This window comes from Aethalodelphis obliquidens, unplaced genomic scaffold (assembly GCF_003676395.1).
Source record: "Aethalodelphis obliquidens isolate GAN/ISIS:26980383/991018 unplaced genomic scaffold, ASM367639v1 scaffold32, whole genome shotgun sequence".
Taxonomy (NCBI): domain Eukaryota; kingdom Metazoa; phylum Chordata; class Mammalia; order Artiodactyla; family Delphinidae; genus Aethalodelphis; species Aethalodelphis obliquidens.
In genome coordinates, this window is record NW_020837976.1 from 13,884,526 (window position 1) to 13,905,978 (window position 21,453).

General features: G+C 46.1%; 1 protein-coding gene across 4 annotated transcripts in view; it reads left to right on the forward strand.

The window, feature by feature from the left end:
• FHOD3 (formin homology 2 domain containing 3) overlaps positions 1-21,453 on the forward strand; it is a 494,073-nt gene that overhangs the window by 11,043 nt on the left and 461,577 nt on the right. Inside the window, exon 1 of one of the 4 annotated variants that reach the window (XM_027127770.1) lies at positions 7,743-9,814. The exons of the other annotated variants lie outside the window; for them this stretch is intronic. Within the exon in view, the coding sequence (XP_026983571.1) occupies positions 9,734-9,814 (81 nt within the window). The 5' untranslated portion in view covers positions 7,743-9,733. Of the gene's footprint in view, positions 1-7,742; positions 9,815-21,453 lie in introns of those variants that run through there. 4 annotated transcript variants of the gene reach the window in all.

Sequence of the window (21,453 nt, forward strand, 5' to 3'; positions counted from 1 at the left end):
GAAAAGCTAAAAAATGTCCAACAACAAGGGAGATATTAAGTCATTATGTTTTATTATGGTTAGAATATTGGGTAGCTATTAAAATAACTCATACCTTAGTCAGCTCAGGCTGCCGTAACAGAATACCATAGACTGGGGGGGCTTCAACGACAGACGTTTATTTCTCACAGTTCTGGAGGCTGGGATGTCCAAGGGTGAGGTGCTGGCAGATTTGGTTCTTGGTGAAGCCCTTCTTTCTGGCTTGCAGATGGCCACCTCCTTGCTGTGACCTCACATGGCAGAGAGGAAGCTCTGGTGTCTCTTATATTTCTTATCAGGGCACTAATCCTGTCATGGAGGTCCTACCCTCATGACATCATTTAAACCTAGTGACCGCTCAAAGGCCCCACCTCCTAATACCATCATATTGAGGGGTAGGGCCTCAACATATGAATTTTGGGGAGACACATTCAATTCATAACACCCTGCATGAGTCATGAAATTGTACATGCGGACATGTAGGTAAGAAATGTTAAAGATGGGACCAGTAACTTCTTTCTCCCAGACCTGCTCACCACGCCCCTTCTGCATCTCATTCGTTGGAAACACCATGAGAACGTCTTGTCAGCCTTGGTTCCTGTGCACCCATCCAGTCCCCACCCTTCCATTGCCGAGTCATCCGGGCTCTCATTTGGACTCCCGGCTCCAGATATAAGTGATCCATCCCCCAACCTACTTTCCCTACCTCCTCCTCCTTTACTCTGGTGCTTCCCCATTAGTGACAGGGTAGAATCACAACTCATCGTAAGGACACCCAGGGCTCTCTGGGACCTGGCCTCTCGTCTGCCACTCCCACATTGCCCAGACTGTCCTTCCCCCCACCCCGCCCCTCCCGAGCCCTGGCTGTGCTGAAATGCTTGCAGTTTCACTAAGAGGCTGCCCTGGATGGTAGTTTAATGTCTTACCTCTCCCTGGACTGCCCCTCCATCCTCCAGCCTGGGGTGAGACCATGTCTGAGGCTCACCTCTGCTGGGCTTTGCCAGCCCTCCCCCTTGGTCTGTGCAGGCTGTGCTCCTAGCCCCCTCCCACTTGTGACACTCTGGTTCTTATTTCATCCCATGTCACCATCTTCCCACCAGCTGTAAACCCTCAGTAGCAGGAAGTGCATTTCAACTCACCGTTCAGTTCAGAGTTCCTAGAACAGTGCCTGATACACAGTAAGCCCTAATGAATAGTTTTTGACTATCTGAAAGAAGGTTAAGTGAAAAAAGTGCAGTATATATTTATATACATGATGATCGCAACACTACCAAAGGTAAAATCGATAGCTAGTGGGAAGCAGTCGCATAGCACAGGGAGATCAGCTCGGTGCTTTGTGGGGTAGGGAGGGCGGGAGGGAGGGAGATGCAAGAGGGAGGAGATATGGGGATATATGTATATGTATAGCTGATCCACTTTGTTATACAGCAGAAACTAACACAGCATGGTAAAGCAATTATACTCCAATAAAGATGTTAAAAAAAAAAAAGCATAGAAGATATCCTCAAACCTTTGTCAGATTCCTAATCCATAAACATGATTTGCATGTTATAATTTCCCTCACAAGCGGCGGGTGAGTGGGGCATAACCAGCTTTTCAGAGTCTCAAATCCTTGTATTCTGGCCTCTTCCGCACTAGGCCCAGGCTAGGTCCTCGGACAGGAATCCTCAGGTTGGCAGAAGAAGGCCCGCCATCCGTCAGGGTCATTTCCTGTTGCGTTTGGAGGGGCGGGCACGAGCCTGGGGCCCTCCTGGCTGGGGGCCATGAGGTCTGCTCCATGGGGCCAGGCTTGAGGGCTGCAGTGCAAGATGGGGAAGCGCTGCCTCCTCCCACTTTCCTGGTTGTACCTGAGCCTTCTGCAGGCCTCCTTTACCGTTCCTGCCCAGGCTGAGCGTGGCAGTTATGTGGTGAAGAGAGTTGTGAGCTTGTGCGGGGGGCACAGGTGGCCACAGCAGCTGTGAGCAGTGGGAAATTCTGAGCAGGGGGTGGATCTGGGAGACTGGAGTGCTACCCGCGGAGTCCAACCGCCCTTCTCTCCACTGGGGAGATTCAGCCCTTTGCCAACCTTGGAGCCTCTGGGGAGATTTTATTTCAGGTGATGGCACTCACCTAAGGGGGATCTGTTACCCCTTTGCTGTATCAGATCCTAGCTGCAGGCCACAGGAGTGCTCGGGCTGGCTCCTGATCACAGCTTCCGTACATCACCAGCCCTCTGGCTTCTGTAGGACTTGGTAGGTCCCGAGTGGCTAGTGTCTGAATGACCAGTGCCCGGAGGTGGAAGAGGCTGTCCAGTCTTCCTGGGGTCCTGCATTCAAGTTCAACAGTTCCATGTGTCTGTCTGGGGGCAGGGAAAAGAGAGCTGTTGGGCATCCTGTCCAGAACAATAGTCAAGGATATGAGCGGTTTTTTGTTCCCAGAACTGGGTGCATTTTTGTGGACGGTGATTCATCACCGAATACGCCAGGAACAGCCCCGGCGTGTCTGTGCAGTTCACAAGGCACTGGGACATAGGTTCGCCTGGCTGATCCTCACACAACCCTGCAGGAGAGGGAGATGGGGCATTTAGGCCCTGTCTCCAAGTTCAGAAAACGAAAATGATGTTGCTTTCAGGACTGACGCACAAAGGTGGCGGGGCTAGAACTCAGGTACACATCTTCTGACCTCAGGCCCAACAGTCTCCCACAAGGACTCCCCGCCTCAGTCTGTCAGAGGTAAGTGTGAGGAACATATGCTGGCACCCAGGGAAGTTTGTATTGATAGACGAGCACAATCGGGGAAATTTCAGCTGAGTTCATAGACGTCACATGTAACCACCTGGTGATTATTTTTTACAAGGGAGCAGGCTTGGCTAAATGGGAAGGTTTATTTCTATCAATGCCACTGATCCCAGGACATGATCATTAACCCTTTTATTGTCATGATTGGTTGGGGAAATAAGTCAGAAACATAACAAAAAGTGAAGTAACCTCTGAAGGCAGCATATGACTCACGTCTAAGTGTGATGCAAGCAGCCTGGGCTATAGAAATGTCAGAAGTGGAAGAAATCCACATGGACTGCACAGTCCAGAAAGCCTCCTGGAGAGAGTGGGTGGGGTGTGAGTGGTTGAAAGGAAAGGGGAAGGGTGTTCCATGCAGGTGAGAAGCAGATGGGATGGGCGTTGGGATCAGGTACGACGGCTCTGGGCGAGTGAGAGTGGCTGGCCGGAAGGTGGTGACCTACAGCTGTGGGCCACGGGGCTGGGCTGGTACAAACAGTGAGCGCAAAACTGTTTCAGAAGTTACTTCCATTCCATGTAGTGGAAACAAAGGAGAAGGAAGGGAAAAGGAGATAAATAACAAATTTGGGAAGAAAATGATTACAGAGAAAAATTGAGGGAAGGAAAACCAGGGCAAAGAAGAGAGGAGAGGGATGGACAGGCAGTAACTGCAAAGCCATCTATGACCGATGCGTGGGAGGAGGAAAAGCATCAGAAACAAGCCGCCCGGGAGGGGCTTGGCCTGGGCCCAGGGCGCAGGCTGTCCCGAAGCCCAGGGCCCCACTTGCTGCTGATTCCTGGTGGGCTGAGGTGTTAGCCCATGAGGGTTTAAGACGTGACCCTTTCTCCCTCCTTCCTCTCTTTCATGGGGTGTCTGCTCAGTGTCAGACTCTGTTAGGGCCAACACAGGAACCAAAATGAGTGAAACCAAGGGTGGGTGAAATGGGGTGGGCCCCAGCTCCGGCCCAGCCCGCGCGCTCCGCACGCCCTCTCCTCAAATCTTTGAACACAGCATCTCCCTTATGGGGCTGTCATGGACAAAACGAAAAAAAGGATCCTACTCTTGGGCTTCCCTGGTGGCGCAGTGGTTGAGAGTCCGCCTGCCGATGCAGGGGACACGGGTTCGTGCCCCGGTCCGGGAAGATCCCACATGCCGCGGAGCGACTGGGCCCGTGAGCCATGGCTGCTGAGCCTGCGCGTCCGGAGCCTGTGCTCCGCAGCGGGAGAGGCCACAGCAGTGAGAGGCCCGCGTACCGCCAAAAAAAAAAAAAGGATCCTACTCTTGCATGTTGGCATCACTTGGCTTTCGTGGCCTCCAGTCCCGCTGCCCGATGGGCACCGGCAGGCCGTGCTCCTGTTTCCCTGGCCTCCCTCTCCCTGCCTTGCCCGCCACTGCAGAGACAAAGCAGAACCTTCAGACGCAGCTCCTGTCCCCACCTGCCTGTCCATCTGCCCCCCATGTGCCCGCCCTCCTTCCTAACGGGAGCTGTGTCCCCTCTCCTGGACCAGCCAGGCCCCTTTCCGCTGGACCTTCAACCACTGCTTCCCTCTGGGATCCCTCGTTTAGCCTTCAGATAGGCTAATGCCTCCTTTATCCAGAAATCCCCTCCTCCCTGCATCTATCTTTCTTCCACGTTCACCCCTCTGCACAACCTGAGTCTTAGACCTTGTCTGAGCCCTACCGTCTGCCTCACTTTCCCTCCTGCTCTATCCGGCACCCTCCCTCCCAGCGCAGCGATACTGCTCTCACTGAGGCACTTGTCATTCACGGCGTGGACACCTTCCAGTCTTTGTCTTATTTAATCTCTTAGCAACACTTGCCGTTTCTGGTCATCTCCTCCGAGGAATGCTCGCTGTTCTAAGTTTGATGGTGAGAGATCCACCTTCCCTCTGTTCCTCTAACTTTCTGCTCCCTCCTGCTCTTTGCATGTTGGCTCTGTTCCAGGACCAGGCCTTCTTCTTGCAGTGGAGCTCCTTTCCTGGGCGGCTTCCAGGGCTTTCCGACGACCCCCTGGTTGGCATCAGGGGCCCAGCGCTCTCTCTGGTCCTGAGGCCAACTACCCAGCTGCCCCCTGGACAGCTCCTCTTGGGGGTCCCGCAGATGTTGAAGGTGCACTGTGTCTAGATGGAAGGCATTGTGTTATCATCCCACAGACCCGTCCTGCCTCAGTGTGGAACTTCACCATCCAGCCAGCTGCCCAAACCAAGAATCACCCCCTGGCTTTGACCCCATCTCTCAGCCCTCACAGTCTGATTCCAGCACTTCTCTCCCCATTCCATAGATAGCCCTTAGCATATAGAAAGTGCTTGGTAAATGATGAAATGAATGAAAAATAGACAAGATAATATATGAGAAAGTGTCTGTCGCATGGCAGTTGCTCAAAAAATGTGCCTATATTAGTTATCCATGGCTGTGAACAAGTCACTCTAAAGCCTAGTTGCTTAAAACATTTTTATTATCGCTCACAGTTTCCTTGGGCCAGGAATTTGGGAGCAGCTCTGAGCAGTTCTGGCTCAGAGTCTCTTTTGAGTTTGCAGCCAGATGATGGACTCAGGAGCTCTTCAGTCACAAGTCTGGTGTCCGGGCTGGGAAGTTGCAAATAACTGGGAGCTCCTTGGGCATCTCTCTCTATGTCTCTGTGGTCTCACATCAGGACTCTCTAGCATGGTGGCTTCTGGGTAGCTAGACTTCTTATGTGGCTGCTCAGGGCTCCAAAGAGTGAGGGCCAGGGCCGGGGGATGTCGTATCACTTTTTTAAACCATCGCTCTCCTTGTATTGTACTCCTTAGAAGGGAGTCGCCAAGCCTGGCCCACATTCAAGGGCAGGGGAATTAGACACCATTGTTTCCTGGGAAGAGTGTCAAAGAATTTGTGAACTTTTAAAAAAGAAATCTAGGGACTTGCCTGGTGGTCCAGTGGTTAAGACTCTGTGCAGCAGGTGCGGGTTTGATCCCTGGTCAGGGAACTAAGGTCCCCCATGCCACGCGGTACAGCCAAAAAAAAAAGTTAATAAAAAATAAATCTATATACAGTAAAATTCACTTTTGTTTTTTGGTGTTCAATCCCTTGAGTTTTAACATATGTTTAGGCTTTTAAAAAATTGAAGTATAATTGACTTATTATAATAGCTTCAGGAGTACAATATTGTGATTCGATATTTTTGTAGATTATGTACCACTACATGCCTAGATTCTTGTAACTACCCCAGGATACAGAACAATTCCAGCAACCAGAAGAATTCTCTAGGGCTTCCCCTTTGTAGTTAGTCATCCCCTCACCCCCATCCCTGGCAACCACGAATCTGTTCTCTCTCCTTATAGCTTTGCTTTTTCCCAGAATGCCATCCATATAAATAGAACCACTTAGTATGTAACCTTTAGAGACTTGCTTCTTTCACTCTGCGTAATGCCCCTGAGATCCACCTAAGGGTGCATCCCTGGTTCATTCCTTTTTAATGAGGAGTGGTATTCCATTGAATGGATGTACCATTCTGTTTACCCATTCACTTGTTGAAGGGCATTTGTGTTGTTTCCAGTTTTCAGTGCTTACATATAAAGCGTCTGTAGACGTTTGATCTGGAGGCTGATCTCTTTGCTACTACGCCACACCCCCTTTCCTGCTCTACACATTTGTGTAGAGATTTTATGGAACATAAGTTTTCATTTTGCTAGAATAAATTCCTAGAAGTGGGAAGGCTTTTTGGCAGAGGATTACCTGCCCCTCTCCTTAGCAGGACTGTCAGGAGGTTTTTACTTATCGGGCAAATTACCCTTTGTCAGAAGAATTTGTTATTTGAGTCTTTGGACTTCAGAGTATAATTACTTTTGAAAACACTGCCCGCAGAAAGGACCATTCATTGAAAAGTCATTGTTTGTAGTTATTTGACTGTTCTTTATTCTCGAGCCTTCGAGGCTGTGTTGTGGAGGAATCCCAGTGTCCCCCCTCAGCCTCATCGCCCTGATGTCACCCAGCACTTGCTCCACACTCTCATCCGGCAGCTTTACAAAGGGACGATGACCCCTGCAGCACAAATCACCAGAAGTTCTACCAGTTGGCAAAATACCGTAAATAAATGAAGAGCAGCCTTGGAGAATGTTAGCATATGAAAACTGCACTTGGATGGTGGAGCATAGGGATGAAGTAAGCAGAAATCGAGGGGCACAGAGGGCTAAGGATGTGGTTCTCTTCTTCTGCCAAGTCAGAGACCAGATCTGAAGTGAGGGAGGCGGCAGGAACAATGGGAGGAGTGACATATTTAAGTTCTGAGGCTATAATATAAAAAGTCCAGTTCCCGAATATCTTTGACCTCTTTACTAAGGGAAAGCTCCATGTCCAGAAGGTTGCCAAGGCCTCAAGGTGGCTCTCAGTGGAGGACCACATCCTTCATCTGGGCTTCCTACTCATCCCATTTGTGCTTGGCTGGATGAAACTCCCTGCCTGGGGGCCTGCCTGAAATACACAGAGCCCCCCTTTCAGCTCCCTTTCCATTCTGCAGGGTTACCTGGGAATACCTACTGTCCTGAGGGTATTAGAGTACGTAAATTAGGTCAAGGACCTAAAGAGGGGAGTTCTGTGCAATTCTCCAAGTACCTTTAGAAATTGAAGATGTCACCATGTTCATCCTTTGAGAAAAGGAAGTTCAATATGAAATCGTGCCTGACCTGTGCAGGAGTCCTTCACTCACCCTGCACGGATGTGAGTTGTCCTTTGTCAGGTTCTCTGTGGTGCACTTGGAAATCAAGGAAGAATAAAGCATGGGCCATGTTGCCCAGAACTCACAGGCCATGATGGTGACAAGCTGGCCTGATATCCTAACCATAGGTATCACTTCATTCCTATGGAAAATGCGTTCAGAGCTCCAGACAGCCAAGCCATAGTGGACTTGTGAAGGCCACCCTGGTGTAAGTTGGGGACTGTGCTTATGCAGGCAATTGTGATTGGCCTTTATTTAGGTGAGTTTCATTTGCCCTTTGGTTGTGCCAGGATGTTTGGGACAGTGCCTCTTAGCTGCGTCCCTGAGAAGTCAGCCCCCCTCTCTCTCCCCCTCCTTCCTGGGCTTTTCCTGGTCTCTGCCCACTTCCTTGGATACCCAAGAGCTTTGTATTCCAGATTCCGCCTCTCATGACCCAAGTCTTTCCCCTCTAACGCATCTTCCTAACCCCGAGCCTCTTGGTTCCCTCATTCACCCAGCGTGCAGAAACTTTCACCGGCTTCCCTTACAGATGAAAGTGGGGGGCTTCTTCGGAGGGGATGTAGGGCTTAAGGTGGACCCGGGGGCCTCTGGCACATCCCGAGATTCTGAACTTTGCTCGTAACAGTAGAGTTTGTGAACAGCCTTTCGGTTAGAGGCCTGGCCTCATGGCAGCAGTGCGGAGGTGGGGCACTGAGATGAAAACCCAAAACCTGCGGGTGCCCACACGTGCACCTCATTAGTTCCTGCCCTGCGCCTGCCGGTGGGGAGGCCCCCCTGCTCTGTGCTCTCTCTGCGAACACCAGCAGTGCTCAGCCAGGCAAAGTCCCTGTCACTTCTGTCATCACTGTGATTTTTGGAAGCATGATTTTGGTGTCCTGATTTGGTGTGTGTGTCCCCTGTCTTCTCCTTGGTGAGCTGCCCCCAGCGGCTGTGACCTGCCAGGCCAGGAAGTGGTAGCTCCCTGCCTGCCGTGGCTGTACATGCCAGATGCTGGTGAGACAGGAGTGAGATGAGAGCTAATCCTCTGGGCCGAGGAGCGGGAAGGGAGGGGAGGTTCTTTGTGTCTCGGGCTCTGGGGTCTGTAAGCTTCTTTTCTCCTCTAACCCTTTCTTGGAGAGCCGTTGCTTTCATTTCATTTCAAAGCCCCTAGGCCTGCCCGGTCCCTGAAGCGGAACATGCCAGCTCCATTAAATCAATGTACCCAATTCTGCGAAGTCTAAACAGTTTAAATTTCATTATTCTGGGCAGTGTTTTTCTGGTGACTAGAGTTTGCCAAAGCAGGGGGAATCGGTGAGGGTCGAGGAGAGGTTTTGCCCACCGCACACCCGGACCCTGCTTTGCTTCTGTCTTCTCGAGCGGGTGGGAGAAGGTTGGGCTCTGCCGCGTTTAAGTTGTTCTCGGGCAACAATGGGATTGCTCTAATTCTACTGCCAGGGTCACTGGGGCTAAAAATCCGTCTGATGCAGGAGAGGCTCCGCTCTTTGACCTTATGGAGCTGTCTGTGCATATTCCACAGTGTATTTGGGTCACGTGGATCAGTCATTGTTGATGGAAGGGCCTTAGGTGTCATTAGTGTTTTAATAATTTCCAATCACTTTCCAATCAGTGGATTGAGGGCTGAACCCCGACGGCAAACTGCACTGCCCACCTGCGCCCCGCCTGCTGCAGCACCAGCCTTTTTAGGGCGCGGGCTTCACGCACAGTTTTAGGCGAGGCTACTGCTTCTCCTGGGATCGATGCTAACTGGCGGTGTGTTGAGGAGCCTTGTGATGTCCTCACAGCACAGTGCTCGTGAACCCCGGTCATCACCATGTTACTCATGTATCCCTTCAGTCACCACATTTTTCTTGAACAAAAAATGTGCCAGGCTCCGTTTTAAACACTGGAGAAACGACAGTGGACAAGACAGGCATGAATCCTAATCTTCTCGGAGTTTCTATACTAGTGGGAGAGATGCAGGGAGAGATAATAAAAAAAGCAGAATAGCAAGTTAACCAGGTGTTAGAAGGTGATCGGTGCAGGTCTGTAAAATAAGAAACGTGGGCCTCACCCCAGCGTTCCTCCCTGCCAGCTCTTCTCTAGGTTTCCTTACGTGTTTTCGGCATCGCTTCGCAGGGAGATCCAGCAGGCCCTCTTACCCACAGGTATTCTTCCTAAAAACACAGAAGCGTTTCCAGCAAGTGTCATTGTTCCTTTTGGTGACACTGGGTGTGTGGCTCTCCAGGTGTCCAGCGGGGAGTGGTGAGACTCCGTCATCTCTGCAGGATGAGGCTGGAACCCACCCCTGCTACTGTGGGTTTCGCTGAGCCCGGTGCTCCTACGTGTGGACTGTGGGAAGGCTTTCAGGTGAACAGGAATGGGCGCTCCCCTCCCTGGGGGTGTGTGGGGTGGCTGGCGAGGCCCGAGAGGACGGAGGGACCAGGTCTTCTCAGCTCAGCCTCCACAGCTGCTGGATGATGAGGCTGAAGTCATTTGTCTTTTCTCTCCTGGCTCAGGGCTTTCTGAGAATGGAACTACTGCTGATCTTCAATAAGTATTGCACTTCTGGAGTATATAGAACCGTTGCTTTCCCCTCAGTTTAAATCAAACAGTTACGGTCAGTCCCTGGGCCAGGCGCAAGGAGTGAGAAGGTGGGGAGTAGCCAGCACCTCTTCGGGGGCCAGCTGGGAGCCCAGGAAGTGAGTGAGTTTGTGTGGTTGGTAACCAGGACCCAGTATGTGTGTGTCTCCTCCACTTCTTTCTTGCTGAGGAACCGGGTGCTAGGCTGTTGAGGTCGGGGGGAGGGGCAGGGCCTTCCAAGAGGGTGGCAGAAATTGGGGCGGAGGGTGCCAGGGCCTCGAGGTCAGGTATGAAAAGGGATGGTGGAGCTGGGTGGCTCCACCCTTGAAAATGAAAGAGCAGCGGGTGACCGGAAACTGCCCACCTTCCAGTACAGTCCCAGGGTGTACTGGGCCAGGAGAATGGTCAAGGGGACACACTGCTTCCTCTTGAGAGGGTGACGGGAAGGGGGACATCCTTGGGGAATCTCCAGGAGGGCAGATACTGTGTCTGTTTTCTTCACTGCTGAACCCCAGGTTGGCCCCCTTGCAGCTGGGTGGGGGATGGATGCAGGGGCAAGACGGGAGCAGAGGCACCAGAGGAAGCTGGGGCGGCCCTGGAGCCTGTGGAGCTGAAAGGAAGGGCAAGTTTCACGAGGCAGTTGGGAGGTTTGGTGTTGGGCACGTAGAGTTGGAACTGCGGGGTCCAGCCGGCCACCCCCTTTTGTTACGGCTCATCACCAACACCTGGAGGCCTGGGTGCTGCCTCCAGTGACCTGGCAGGGTCCCCTCTGTCCAGTCTTGTCCCTTTCCATTTTCCATCTCATGTTTTATGCTTCGGTAGTCCGACTGCCTTAGTTCCTCACCTTCCTCGCTGCTTCCTGCTTGCCTGCCCTTGCTTTGGGTTCCCTCGGTATCCCGCCCCCTTCCCCTTCTCCTGGCTGGGTCATCCTCATCTTCTTAAACAGACGGCTCTGGCACAAACTCCCTCATTCATTCCACGAACACTTATTGCTGCCTGTTAAGTGTCAGATGTGGCTGCTGGGTGCTGCCACCTGCCGCCGCCCCCACCCCCCCACTGCCCTCGAGGCCATGTAGGTGCCCCTTGTGAGTGCGCCTTTGGCCTTCTGTTTAGTCCAGCATAATGGTCTAAAGCACAGGCCTTGTATCCCACAGACATGCTTCCCATCTCTCTGTGCTTCAATTTGTGCATCTACAACATGGGAACAATAACACCTTCCTTAGAGGATGGTTGCAAGCCTTAAATGGAATTGCACCTGGAAAGCATTTAGCACAGCGCTTGGCCCACTCAGAGAAAGGGAGCTGTTCTGAGGCTGCTTGTCTTTCTTGTATCATCACAGGGTTGGGATTCCCTGACTGGGTCCCTTCCCCTGTGGGAGTCAGACTGATGTCGTCCGGGGTGACCTCAAGAAGGAGGTAGGATTTAGCCAAGTCTGGAGAGCAGAGGTGGCTTTAGGTGCATGGGGAAGGGGAGAGTGGGTTAGAGGCTTGGAGAGCGGGGAGTGTGAGATGAGTAGAGGCCAGTTTATGAAGGGCCTGGGATGCCGGGCCCAAGTTTTGGCCTTTGTAACCAGGATTTGGTCCATCCATAGTGAGTCCTCATGATCAGCAGATCTGGGGTCAAGTTCCAAGGCTTTCAAGCAAATTGAAAAATGAAGCCAATGTATTGTGAGTGTCAGGTATGGACTAAATATCCAGGGAGGTATTAGATAGTTCATATCTGCCAATTACTTATAATCTAGAAAAACAGTTAAACTGGCAATTAGGATCTTGTGTGCTATTGTGATGATTGAGGGGTGAACGTATTTGGGGAGAAGTAGTTTTAGCACCCTCAGAATACTCCACCGAGAGGACCTGGGGCTGGGGTGGAGGGCAGAAGGGGACCATCCAGGTGCCTCAGTGCTGGGAACCTGGATGCAGGTCCTCTGTTACGGGAATCAAAAGTTTCACTTTGCCTGGTCACAGTGAAACTCTGGGGGTGCTAGAAGGGGTGGGTAGAGGCATTCTGATATGCCTGGGCTGTGACCCCCAAGCCAGCAAGGGCTGCATTTTATGAGTAATAAAACATGCTAGTTGATGTCTCTCATTATCTGCAATCTTGCCTCACAGACAATCCCATCCAGTGCAGTTTTTTAAAGTGTCTTCTTTACCATAGTGTTATGTGGAAGAATTTGCTGGTGCACCCCATTGCAGGACTTTGTGTTCTAAATTTTCCTTACCATCTGCTTTGCCTGCTCCTGCCAACTCCCCATCTTTTGTGGCCTGGGTGAATGGTGCCCAGAGAGAACTGTGTTGAGCTGAGTTGAGAGAAGAAAGATGGTTTGGTTAGAACAGTTTTGCTTTGGATCCTGTGGCCGAAAGCCAAAGTAATTTGATGTTCTTAATTTGATATTCATGGCTCACCACAACCTGAATTCAGCCTGTCTTTGTCCTACTATTCCCTGACACACGGATCACAAGCTGTTTCTTGCCCCTATGCAGGCTGCCTCTTTCAATAACTATATTACTCCATAAGCAGAGGTCCCTGGCAGTAAATAGAGGGAAGATCATTTTGGGACTTTGTGTCCTAGTGTATTTTCCAAACTGTATACATTAGTGAAGGTAGGTTTGGGGATGCAGGAAATAACTTGGTTTCAGGCATCTGCACCTCCCTCCTGAGTTGTTCTCTGACTGAGCCACACTCTACCCCCCATACCAGTGATCAGCTACCCCAAAACCTTCCTATCTTTCAGGGTCTGGCTCTAACAGATGCTGTGGCCTCCATGGAGTCTGCTCTGCTGAGTCTGGCCAGAAGTAACCATCCTCCTGCTTGCCTTCCCAGTCTCCACTTTTTCAGGTTTTCCTTACCCTTTAGATTATGATAATGTTTTTGAATTTCTTCTGCCTTGGGCGAGGAGGGATGCTCATTGGATAGAATCCTGCTCTCAATCATCTTTGAATCCCCCAAAGTGATTGCCACTGCCTCCTCCAACACTTTCTCAGCCATTTATTTTCTTTCCTTCAGATTTATAGTATTAATTTTTTAATTTTTTTGGATGATCTTTCCATCCTGGTTCTAGGCTTCTGGTGTGTATTTTAGAAAGTGACTGAAGATGAAATCTGTAAAGATCAGTTCCATTTCAAATTTAATTCCTCATATGTTACTGGCTGGTCTCTAAGGTCCCCTATCCAAAAAAAAAAAAAAAAAAAAAGTTGATTCTTAAGCAGCACAGGCTGAGAAGTTGAAAGGCTGAGTAGAACTACAAATCGTCTTATGATGCTGAGGAGATAAAAATGACAGGTAAGGGCTTACAAAGATGGAGAGATCCTGGAAATACCTCATGCTTATAAATACCCTCTTACTTCATTTAAGAGCCCTGAAAGACTGTATTCTAGAAGAACTGGCTTACTAAAAACAGGTCAACTTTATAAAGACTGAAACCCAATCTCAAATTAGCTGACCAGAATAGACCAAGTTTATAAAGAATGAGACGAAGCCTTGAATCAGCTCAACCCCTGACTGGATTAAGATAATCTCTTCCTGATCTAGTTGCCTGCCACAAACTAAAGAAAATCAGAAAATCATGTAACAACATCTAGATCCTTTATAGTTTTAAATATATATATAAAACATCCATCATTCAGTTAAAGAAATGCCAGGCATATGAAGCGGCAGGATCAAGAGATGAAAACGACACTCAGAACAGGCCCACAGGTGATACAGATACTGTAATTATCTGATAGACTTTAATATCAGTGATTAATAGGTTCAAGAATGGAAATGACAAGATGGAGAGTTTTAAGAGAACTGGACTCTATTTATATATATAAAAAATCAAATAGAAATTCTAGAACTGAAATAGAATCAGTGATATTAAGTGTAAGTAGGTGGATTTAACAGTGACTTAGATAGAGCTGAAGAGAGATTTAGTGATCTAGAAGATAGGTGAGTAGAAATATCCTGCCTAAAACAGGGAGAGAAAAAAAGATGAAAACTAAAGGAAATAGTCACCAAAGATATATGATACATAATGGAAAGGTCTAATACACCTGCCATTGGAATCCCAGAAAAATAATGGAAGAAGCAATATTCCAAGAGATTCAGAGAATTTTCCAAAACCACTGAAATACACCAAGCCATAGACTAAAAAAGTACTATAAACACCAAGCAGGATAAAGAAAAACAGAGATGTGTCAGTAATACTTCTGAAAACCAAAGACAAAAAGGAAATTTAAAAGCAGCCTGAGAAAAAAGACATATTACCTTCAAGGAAAGAACAGGACTAACGACTGACTCCTCAACTGAAATGATGAAATCCAGAAGACAATGAAATATGTCTTTAAACTGTTGAAGAAAAATAATGCCAAAGTAGAATTTTATATCTAGATTTTCCTCAGAGGTAAAGATGAAATAAAATCATTTCCAGACAAGTAAAGACTGAATTTATTGTCAGCAGACACACCCCAAAAATACTAACAGGAGTTCCTCAGAAAGAGGCATAAGCTCACAGATAGAAGCATGGAAACGTAGAAGGGAATGAAGATCAATGGATAAGGTAAATATATGAGTAAATCTAAATGAACTACTGATTCTACAAATGTCTCATGGGATTAAAGTACATGTAAGATTGAAATATACAACAAGGAACAGTACAAAAGAATAAGAGAGGTAAATAGGATTGAAGCCCTTTTATTTTCTGGAGAATAGAAAAGTGCTAGTCAATTGTAAGTCAAGGATGTTGTTTACGTGATAACCCTTAAAATAGTAGTAAAAGAATATATAATTAACAACCTAATAGAGAAGGGAATATTTTAAAATACATGATTAATCCAGAAGAAGGTGAAAATTGAGGTAATTGAGAGAAAAAGGAACATTGAACATGTAGGACAAATAGAAAACAAATAGAATGTAGATTTAAATCCAAATCTATCAGTAACTACATTAAATGAAAATGGGCTAAATATTCCAATTAAAACTCTGAAACTGTGAAATTTAATTTAAAAAACCCCTGCAAAATCCAATTAAATGCTGCTTACAAATATTTCCTAAATATAGAAACACAGGAAGACTGATAGTAAATGAATGCAAAAAAAGATATACCAAGGACTTCCCTGGTGACACAGTGGTTAAGAATCTGCCTGCCAAGGTAGGGGACATGGGTTCGAGCCCTGGTCTGGGAAGATCCCAAATGTCACAGAGCTACTGAGTCCATGCACCACAACTGCTGAGCCTGTGCTGTAGAGCCCGTGAGTCACAACTACTGAGCCCGTGCCCTAGAGCCTGTACTCTGCAACAAGAGAAGCCACCGCAATGAGAAGCCCGTGCACCACAATGAAGAGTAGCCCTCGCTCACCGCAACTAGAGAAAGCCTGTGCACAGCGACAAAGACCCAACGCAGCCAAAAATAAATAAATAATAACTTAAAAAAAAAAGATATACCAAGAAAATAAGGTGATATTGCAAATGAGACAAAGTAGACCTTAAGACAGAAAACACTGCTAGATACAAAGAGGGACAATTCGTCAGGGAGACACCAGAAACCCTAAATTTGTTTGCATCTAACAGAATATATAAAACAAATTTTGACAATTGTAAGGAGAGATAAATTTATAATGAAAGTGGGTTTTTAGCATACTTTTTTAGTAACTAATAGCAGAAGTGGACAGAAAGTCTGTACGGCTACAGAAGATTTGAATACTAATAACCATATCCTAACTGACATATACAGACCACTACACCCAACAGTTGTGGAATACACATTCTTTACAAGTTCACATGGCACATTTACCAAAATTTAGCATATTTGGGTCTTAAAGAAATTGAATTCGTAAATAAAACCCTTCCTATAAAGAAATCTCAGGCTCACATGTCTTTACTAGTGAATTTGCCAAATATTTAGGGAAGAAATAGCACCAATCTTATACCAAGTCCTCTAGAGAATGGAAGAAGAGTTGAACATTCTGCAGCTCATTTTATGAGCCTAGCATAACCTTGAACCCCAAACCTGACAAGGACATTACAAGAAAGGAAAACTGCCTAGGTCAATCTCTTTCATAAGTGAAGATATAAATCTAAACAAAATATTGGCAAAATAAGTTCAACAATTTATTCAAAGGATAGGACAGAGCACCAAGTTGGATTCATTCCAGGAATTAAAATTTGGTTTAATATTAAAAATTCAGTGTTATCCAATATACTAACAGACTGAAAGAGAAAAATCGTTGTTCACAATACAGAAAAAGCATTTGCTAAAGTGTGTACCCCTTTGTGATAAAAAAACAATCTTAGAAAACTTGGATCTCAGTGAACTGCAGATATTCTTTTAAAAAATAGAGCAAATATCATATTTCATTGTAAAATTTTGAAAGTCCTGAAATTGAGACAAGGAGGTCAGCTATAATCACTTCTTTTCTACATGTTGCAGGAAGTCCTTACAGGTACAACAAGGCAAGGAAAAGAAAAAGTCTAAGGATTTGAAAGAAAATGAAATTGTCATTTGTAGGCATCATGATTAAATACAGAGATTATTCAAAATGATCTATAGTTAAACAATTAGAATTAACAAATGAATTTAGCAAAGTCACTGGATACAAAGTCAGTATGCAAGAATCAAACTTTATTCTGTATCCCAGTGACAAAAGTTAGAAAATAAAAATGACAGGAGTCAAATCATCAGGTATCTAGGAATACATTTGACCAAAGGTATTCAAGACCTCTACTTAGATATGGTGGATATTTTAAAAAACTGAATTAAATGGAGAGAGATAAAATGTTCATAAATTGGAACCCTCAATATTGTAAAGATGTCATTTGTCCCAAGTTGATGTATGTAATCCCAGGTAAAAATCCCAGGAGACTTTTTTTGGTAGAAATTGACCAGTGTGTTCTAAAATGTGTATGGAAATGCAAAAGGCCCCAAATGGCCAAGACAGTCTTGAAAAGAGCCAAGTTGGAGCACTTAACACTACCAGAGATCAAGACTTCTTTTAAAGTTAAAGTAAGTAAAACATTGTGGTATTGGTTCAGGGATAGATAACTAGAGTGTTGGAACAGCATAGAGTCCACAAACATAGCCACACACTCATTGGTGATGACAGAGATAATGCTGCAGTGTAGTGGGAAGAGTTTGTTCTTTGAGTAAACAGTGCTAGGTCAGTTGGATATCCACATGGAAGCAAATGAATGTTGACCCTTACCTTGCACTGTTTTCAAAATTCAATTCCAGTTGGATCACAGATCTAATGGTGAAAGGTATAACAGTAAAGCCCTTAGAAAATAACAAAGAAAAATATATTCACAGCTTTGGGTAGGCAAAGATTTTTAGACAAGATAAAAAGGCACCAGCCATAAAGGAATAAATGTGATAATTTGGAGTACATTAAAGTTAAGGTCTTGTTCATTAAAAGACATCAATACACATGAAAGGGAAAGTCACAAAATGAGAGGAGATAATTTCGTGCTCTCTATCTGTGTATATGTATGTATTCAACAAAGGACTCACATTCAAAATTTATAAAGAGCTTCTACTTCCACTAAATAAATAAGAACAGACACAATCTAACAGAAGAATGGGCAGAAGTCTTAAACAGGCACCTCAAGGTGATATCCAAATGGCCCATAGACTTTGTTCATCAGCGAAATGCAAATTAAAACCGAGTTGCTACTGCACACCTACCAAAATGGTTAAACTTTAAAAGCATGATAATACTAATAGTTGGCAAAGATGTGGAATCAAAGGAACACTCACATACTCACTCTTCAGTACTCTTTTATAGTTACAAAGCCAAATATCTGCATGCTCCAGGACCCAGCAATTTCACTCCTAAATAGAGGCCCAACAGATACGTATACATACATGTCCCCAAAGATATACAGATATATACACATGCATATGTATATATATGTATGTGTGTATATATCTATATCTATCTAGCTAGCTAGCTAGCTATATATCTGAATGTCCACAGTAGCAATCTCTGTGGTAGCAAAACAGAACTGAAATAATGCAAAGTTTATCAACAGTGGAATGGATAATTATACTCCTGCAATAGAATACTAAACAGCACAGAAGATGTACTGTTATATCCATGTAACAACATGGTTGAATCTCACAGATATATCGTTGAGTGAGAGAAGTAAAAGAAGACACAGGAGATTACCTACTGTAATTTATATCCAGTTCAAGTACAGGGAAACTAGTTCATGATTTTATAAGTTAAGAAAGCAGTTACCTTTGGTGATAAGGAGGTTTCAGTGGCTGGTTGGGCTCCTGGGGTACCAGTAATGTTCTATTTTTTTTATCCGAGTGTTGGTTACATGGGTGTGTTCACTGTGAAAATTTATTGATTTGTATCCTTTTCTAAATGTGAAACTTAAATAATAATTTTAAAAAACTTGCTTAAAAAGACACAGACGATGGAAGAGGCTGGTATAGAATCTCTTGGCTTTTGCCATTTGAGGACTGGCTATCTGGAAAAGAGGGAGGTGATGATAAAGTTCCAGACTTATGCTCATTCCTGAGCATAGTGAGTGCTTCAACACTGTGGTCCCTGTGGAGCCCGAGGACCAGGAAGTAGTGAAGTATCCATTTCTGTGGCCCTTTGTCTTCCTTGGAGACACTAGGGCTCCATCGTCTCCGCTTTATCCATAATAGATGATGCTGGCAGTGTGTGGAGTGCAGTGTGCAGGAGGCAGGAAACCAGAGATGCTGGTTCCTCTCTCCTTCTCCTCCTCTCTCCCCACTCCCGCCCCCTCCTCTTCTCTTACTCTGCTGCAGAGAGTCAGGATTCTTGCTAGGGAGCCCACACCCACAGATGAAAAAGACAGAAGGACATTTATTTTGAAAAAGGACAGATGTAAATTAGTATTTTGTAGATGAGACACAAATGCTAAGACTTCAGAATGTGGTGGAACTTCGACCCAGTGGGCAGTAGAGAGGACCGCTTTGAGAAGGCAAGAATTCCATTTTCAGAAGCTGAATGAAAAGATGTTAAACATTTTATTCAGGGAATGTTATGGGCTGAATGTTTTTGTCCCCCTCCCCCAATTCAGGACGAGGATCTTCACCAAGAACTGAATCTCCTAGATCATTAACCTTGGACTTCCTAGCCTCTGTGAGAAGTGAATTTCTGTTGTTTAAGTCATGTAGTCTACAGTGTTTTGTTATAGCAGCCCGGGTTGACTAAGACAGGGAAATAAAACTTAATTTTGTTTATCGGCTCTGATTCCTGCAAGCTGGGGCAGTTGCCTCTTCCCTGTGGACATATATCTGCGGAGTAGTGTTGGCTGGGACCATGTGGCAGCCCAGCCATGTCCATCTTTTGTGAGCATGGTGGTCACGTTGAAATAAAAAAATGCCTTTTGGGGCTTCCCTGATGGCACAGTGGTTGAGAGTCCCCCTGCCGATGCAGGGGACACAGGTTCGTGCCCCAGTCCGGGAAGATCCCACATGCCGCGGAGCGGCTGGGCCCGTGAGCCGTGGCCGCTGAGCCTGTGTGTCCGGAGCCTGTGCTCCTCAACGGGAGAGGCCACAGCAGTGAGAGGCCCGCGTACTGCAAAAAAAAATAAAAAAATAAAAAAATGCCTTTTGTAAGCACTAAGGTTTCCAGCCTGTTCCTATCTTGGTATCGAGAAAAGTTAAGGAAAGAAATGAGAAACACTTGAGTTTCTGGGAACAGAAAGATTCAAATATGCATGCCAGTACCATAATTAGGTTGACCTCCAAATCAGGGTTTCCCTTTTAATTTTGCTTGTTTTCAGTCTAACCAAATAAATTAAAACATCTTATTTACTCCTGAAAAAAGTGATCATAAAAGAATTTGCTCTCAGTCTTAATTAGTGCTGCTTCTCATATATCAAGTGGGAGTTGAAACTTCTTTTCTCTGATTTAACAGACAGTGTGTTTCAATGGTGTAGAATTTTCTCCACAGATTTCACACTAATAATTGTAGTTTAAATTGCTCTACTTCTTGAGAAAATAATACTGAGCTTATTTGGTTTGTAAAAAAGTCAAAAGAACGTCAGTGGTTTAGGACACAGACTTAGCAGGAGCAGGTGCCTAGTGGAGTTGTCTTCACCACACCCCACCGTTTCTCTGTGCTGAGTCTGGCATTTTAATCCAGTGATTCAAGAGTCTGCAACGACCCGTTATCTGGACCAGCCAAAAATAGGCACAAAATCTGTTGCTTTGTGTGGTATCTCTGCAAAGTGTGTCACGAGGTTTCTTTGAATTGGAAGATTTTCCTGCTAATTTGGGAAGCAGCTGAGGAGACGGACAGAGGTTCCGAGTGTCCCTGGGATCCACACTGCTCCCCAGGGCAGCTCAGGTCTTTCCCTGGTTCCCCAGTCAGACTTTTCCCACAACAATGCTGAAACCATGGACTTCATCACCTTTATTTACAAAAAGTTTTTAAAAAATTGTATTTGTGAAAGATAAGTAAAATCCACTGGGTGTTGGCACAGCCCAGTTAGAGTTTTGTGAGGATTAGATGTTGGTACATGTGTAGCATCTAGACTGTGCTTGGAACATGGTAAATTCTCAAAAAATGATTAGTCGTGTACCGTGTGCTAGCCATGGCTAGATGCTTTATCTTCAGAATCTCCACTCCTCACAATAGTTCTGCAAGATGGTTGGTAGTAGTTCTTATTTTATTGATAAGAAAGAAGAGCTTCAGAGAAGTTAAGTGATTTATGTAAGCTCACACAGCTGCTGAGTGGCAGTGCTGGGGACCGAATCCAAGTCTGTCTTCTTCCTTCACCACCACCACCACCACCACCACCACCACCACCATAGTCTCTCTGAAACTATTTCTCAGTTGGGGTCTGGGCCTCCTGGAAGGTTTGTAGAAGTTTTCTTAGAAGGGTTGTCTATGAGTTTATAGTTTGAAAAACACTGCTTTGAGCAAGAGGTTGACAAGTGTTTTCTGTAAAGAACCGGATAGTATTTTATGCTTTTGAGGCCATACAGTCTGTGTTGCAACTACTTAATTCTTCTGCTGCAGCTCACACCATGGGCAATATTTAAACAAATGGGTATGTCTATGTTTGGATAAAGCTTTATTTTCGGACACAGGTGATGGGCTGGATTTGGCCTGCAGGCTGTTGTTTGCTGACCCCTGCTTTATTCCATGCTCCCTTCTGTTCTCTTCAAACCCTCACATCCTTGGGTGCTCCAGCTTCTCTGTCTGTCTTCTTGGAAGCTTCTACTCTATCTGCTCAGTTGTCAAAGTCCCACATTCTACAAAGTTCCTGACCTCATGGAACTGACAATCTGGTGGGGAAGACAGACAAGTGTATGTCAGGTGGTGAAGGGTAGAAGAAGAAGGCAAGGGGCTAGAGAGTGACAGGGCTACTGTTTTGTATGGAACAGTGAAGGAAGGACTCTGAAAAGGTGACACTGGAACAGAGGCCTACCGGAAGGGAGGCGTAAACTACGTGGCTGTCTTGGG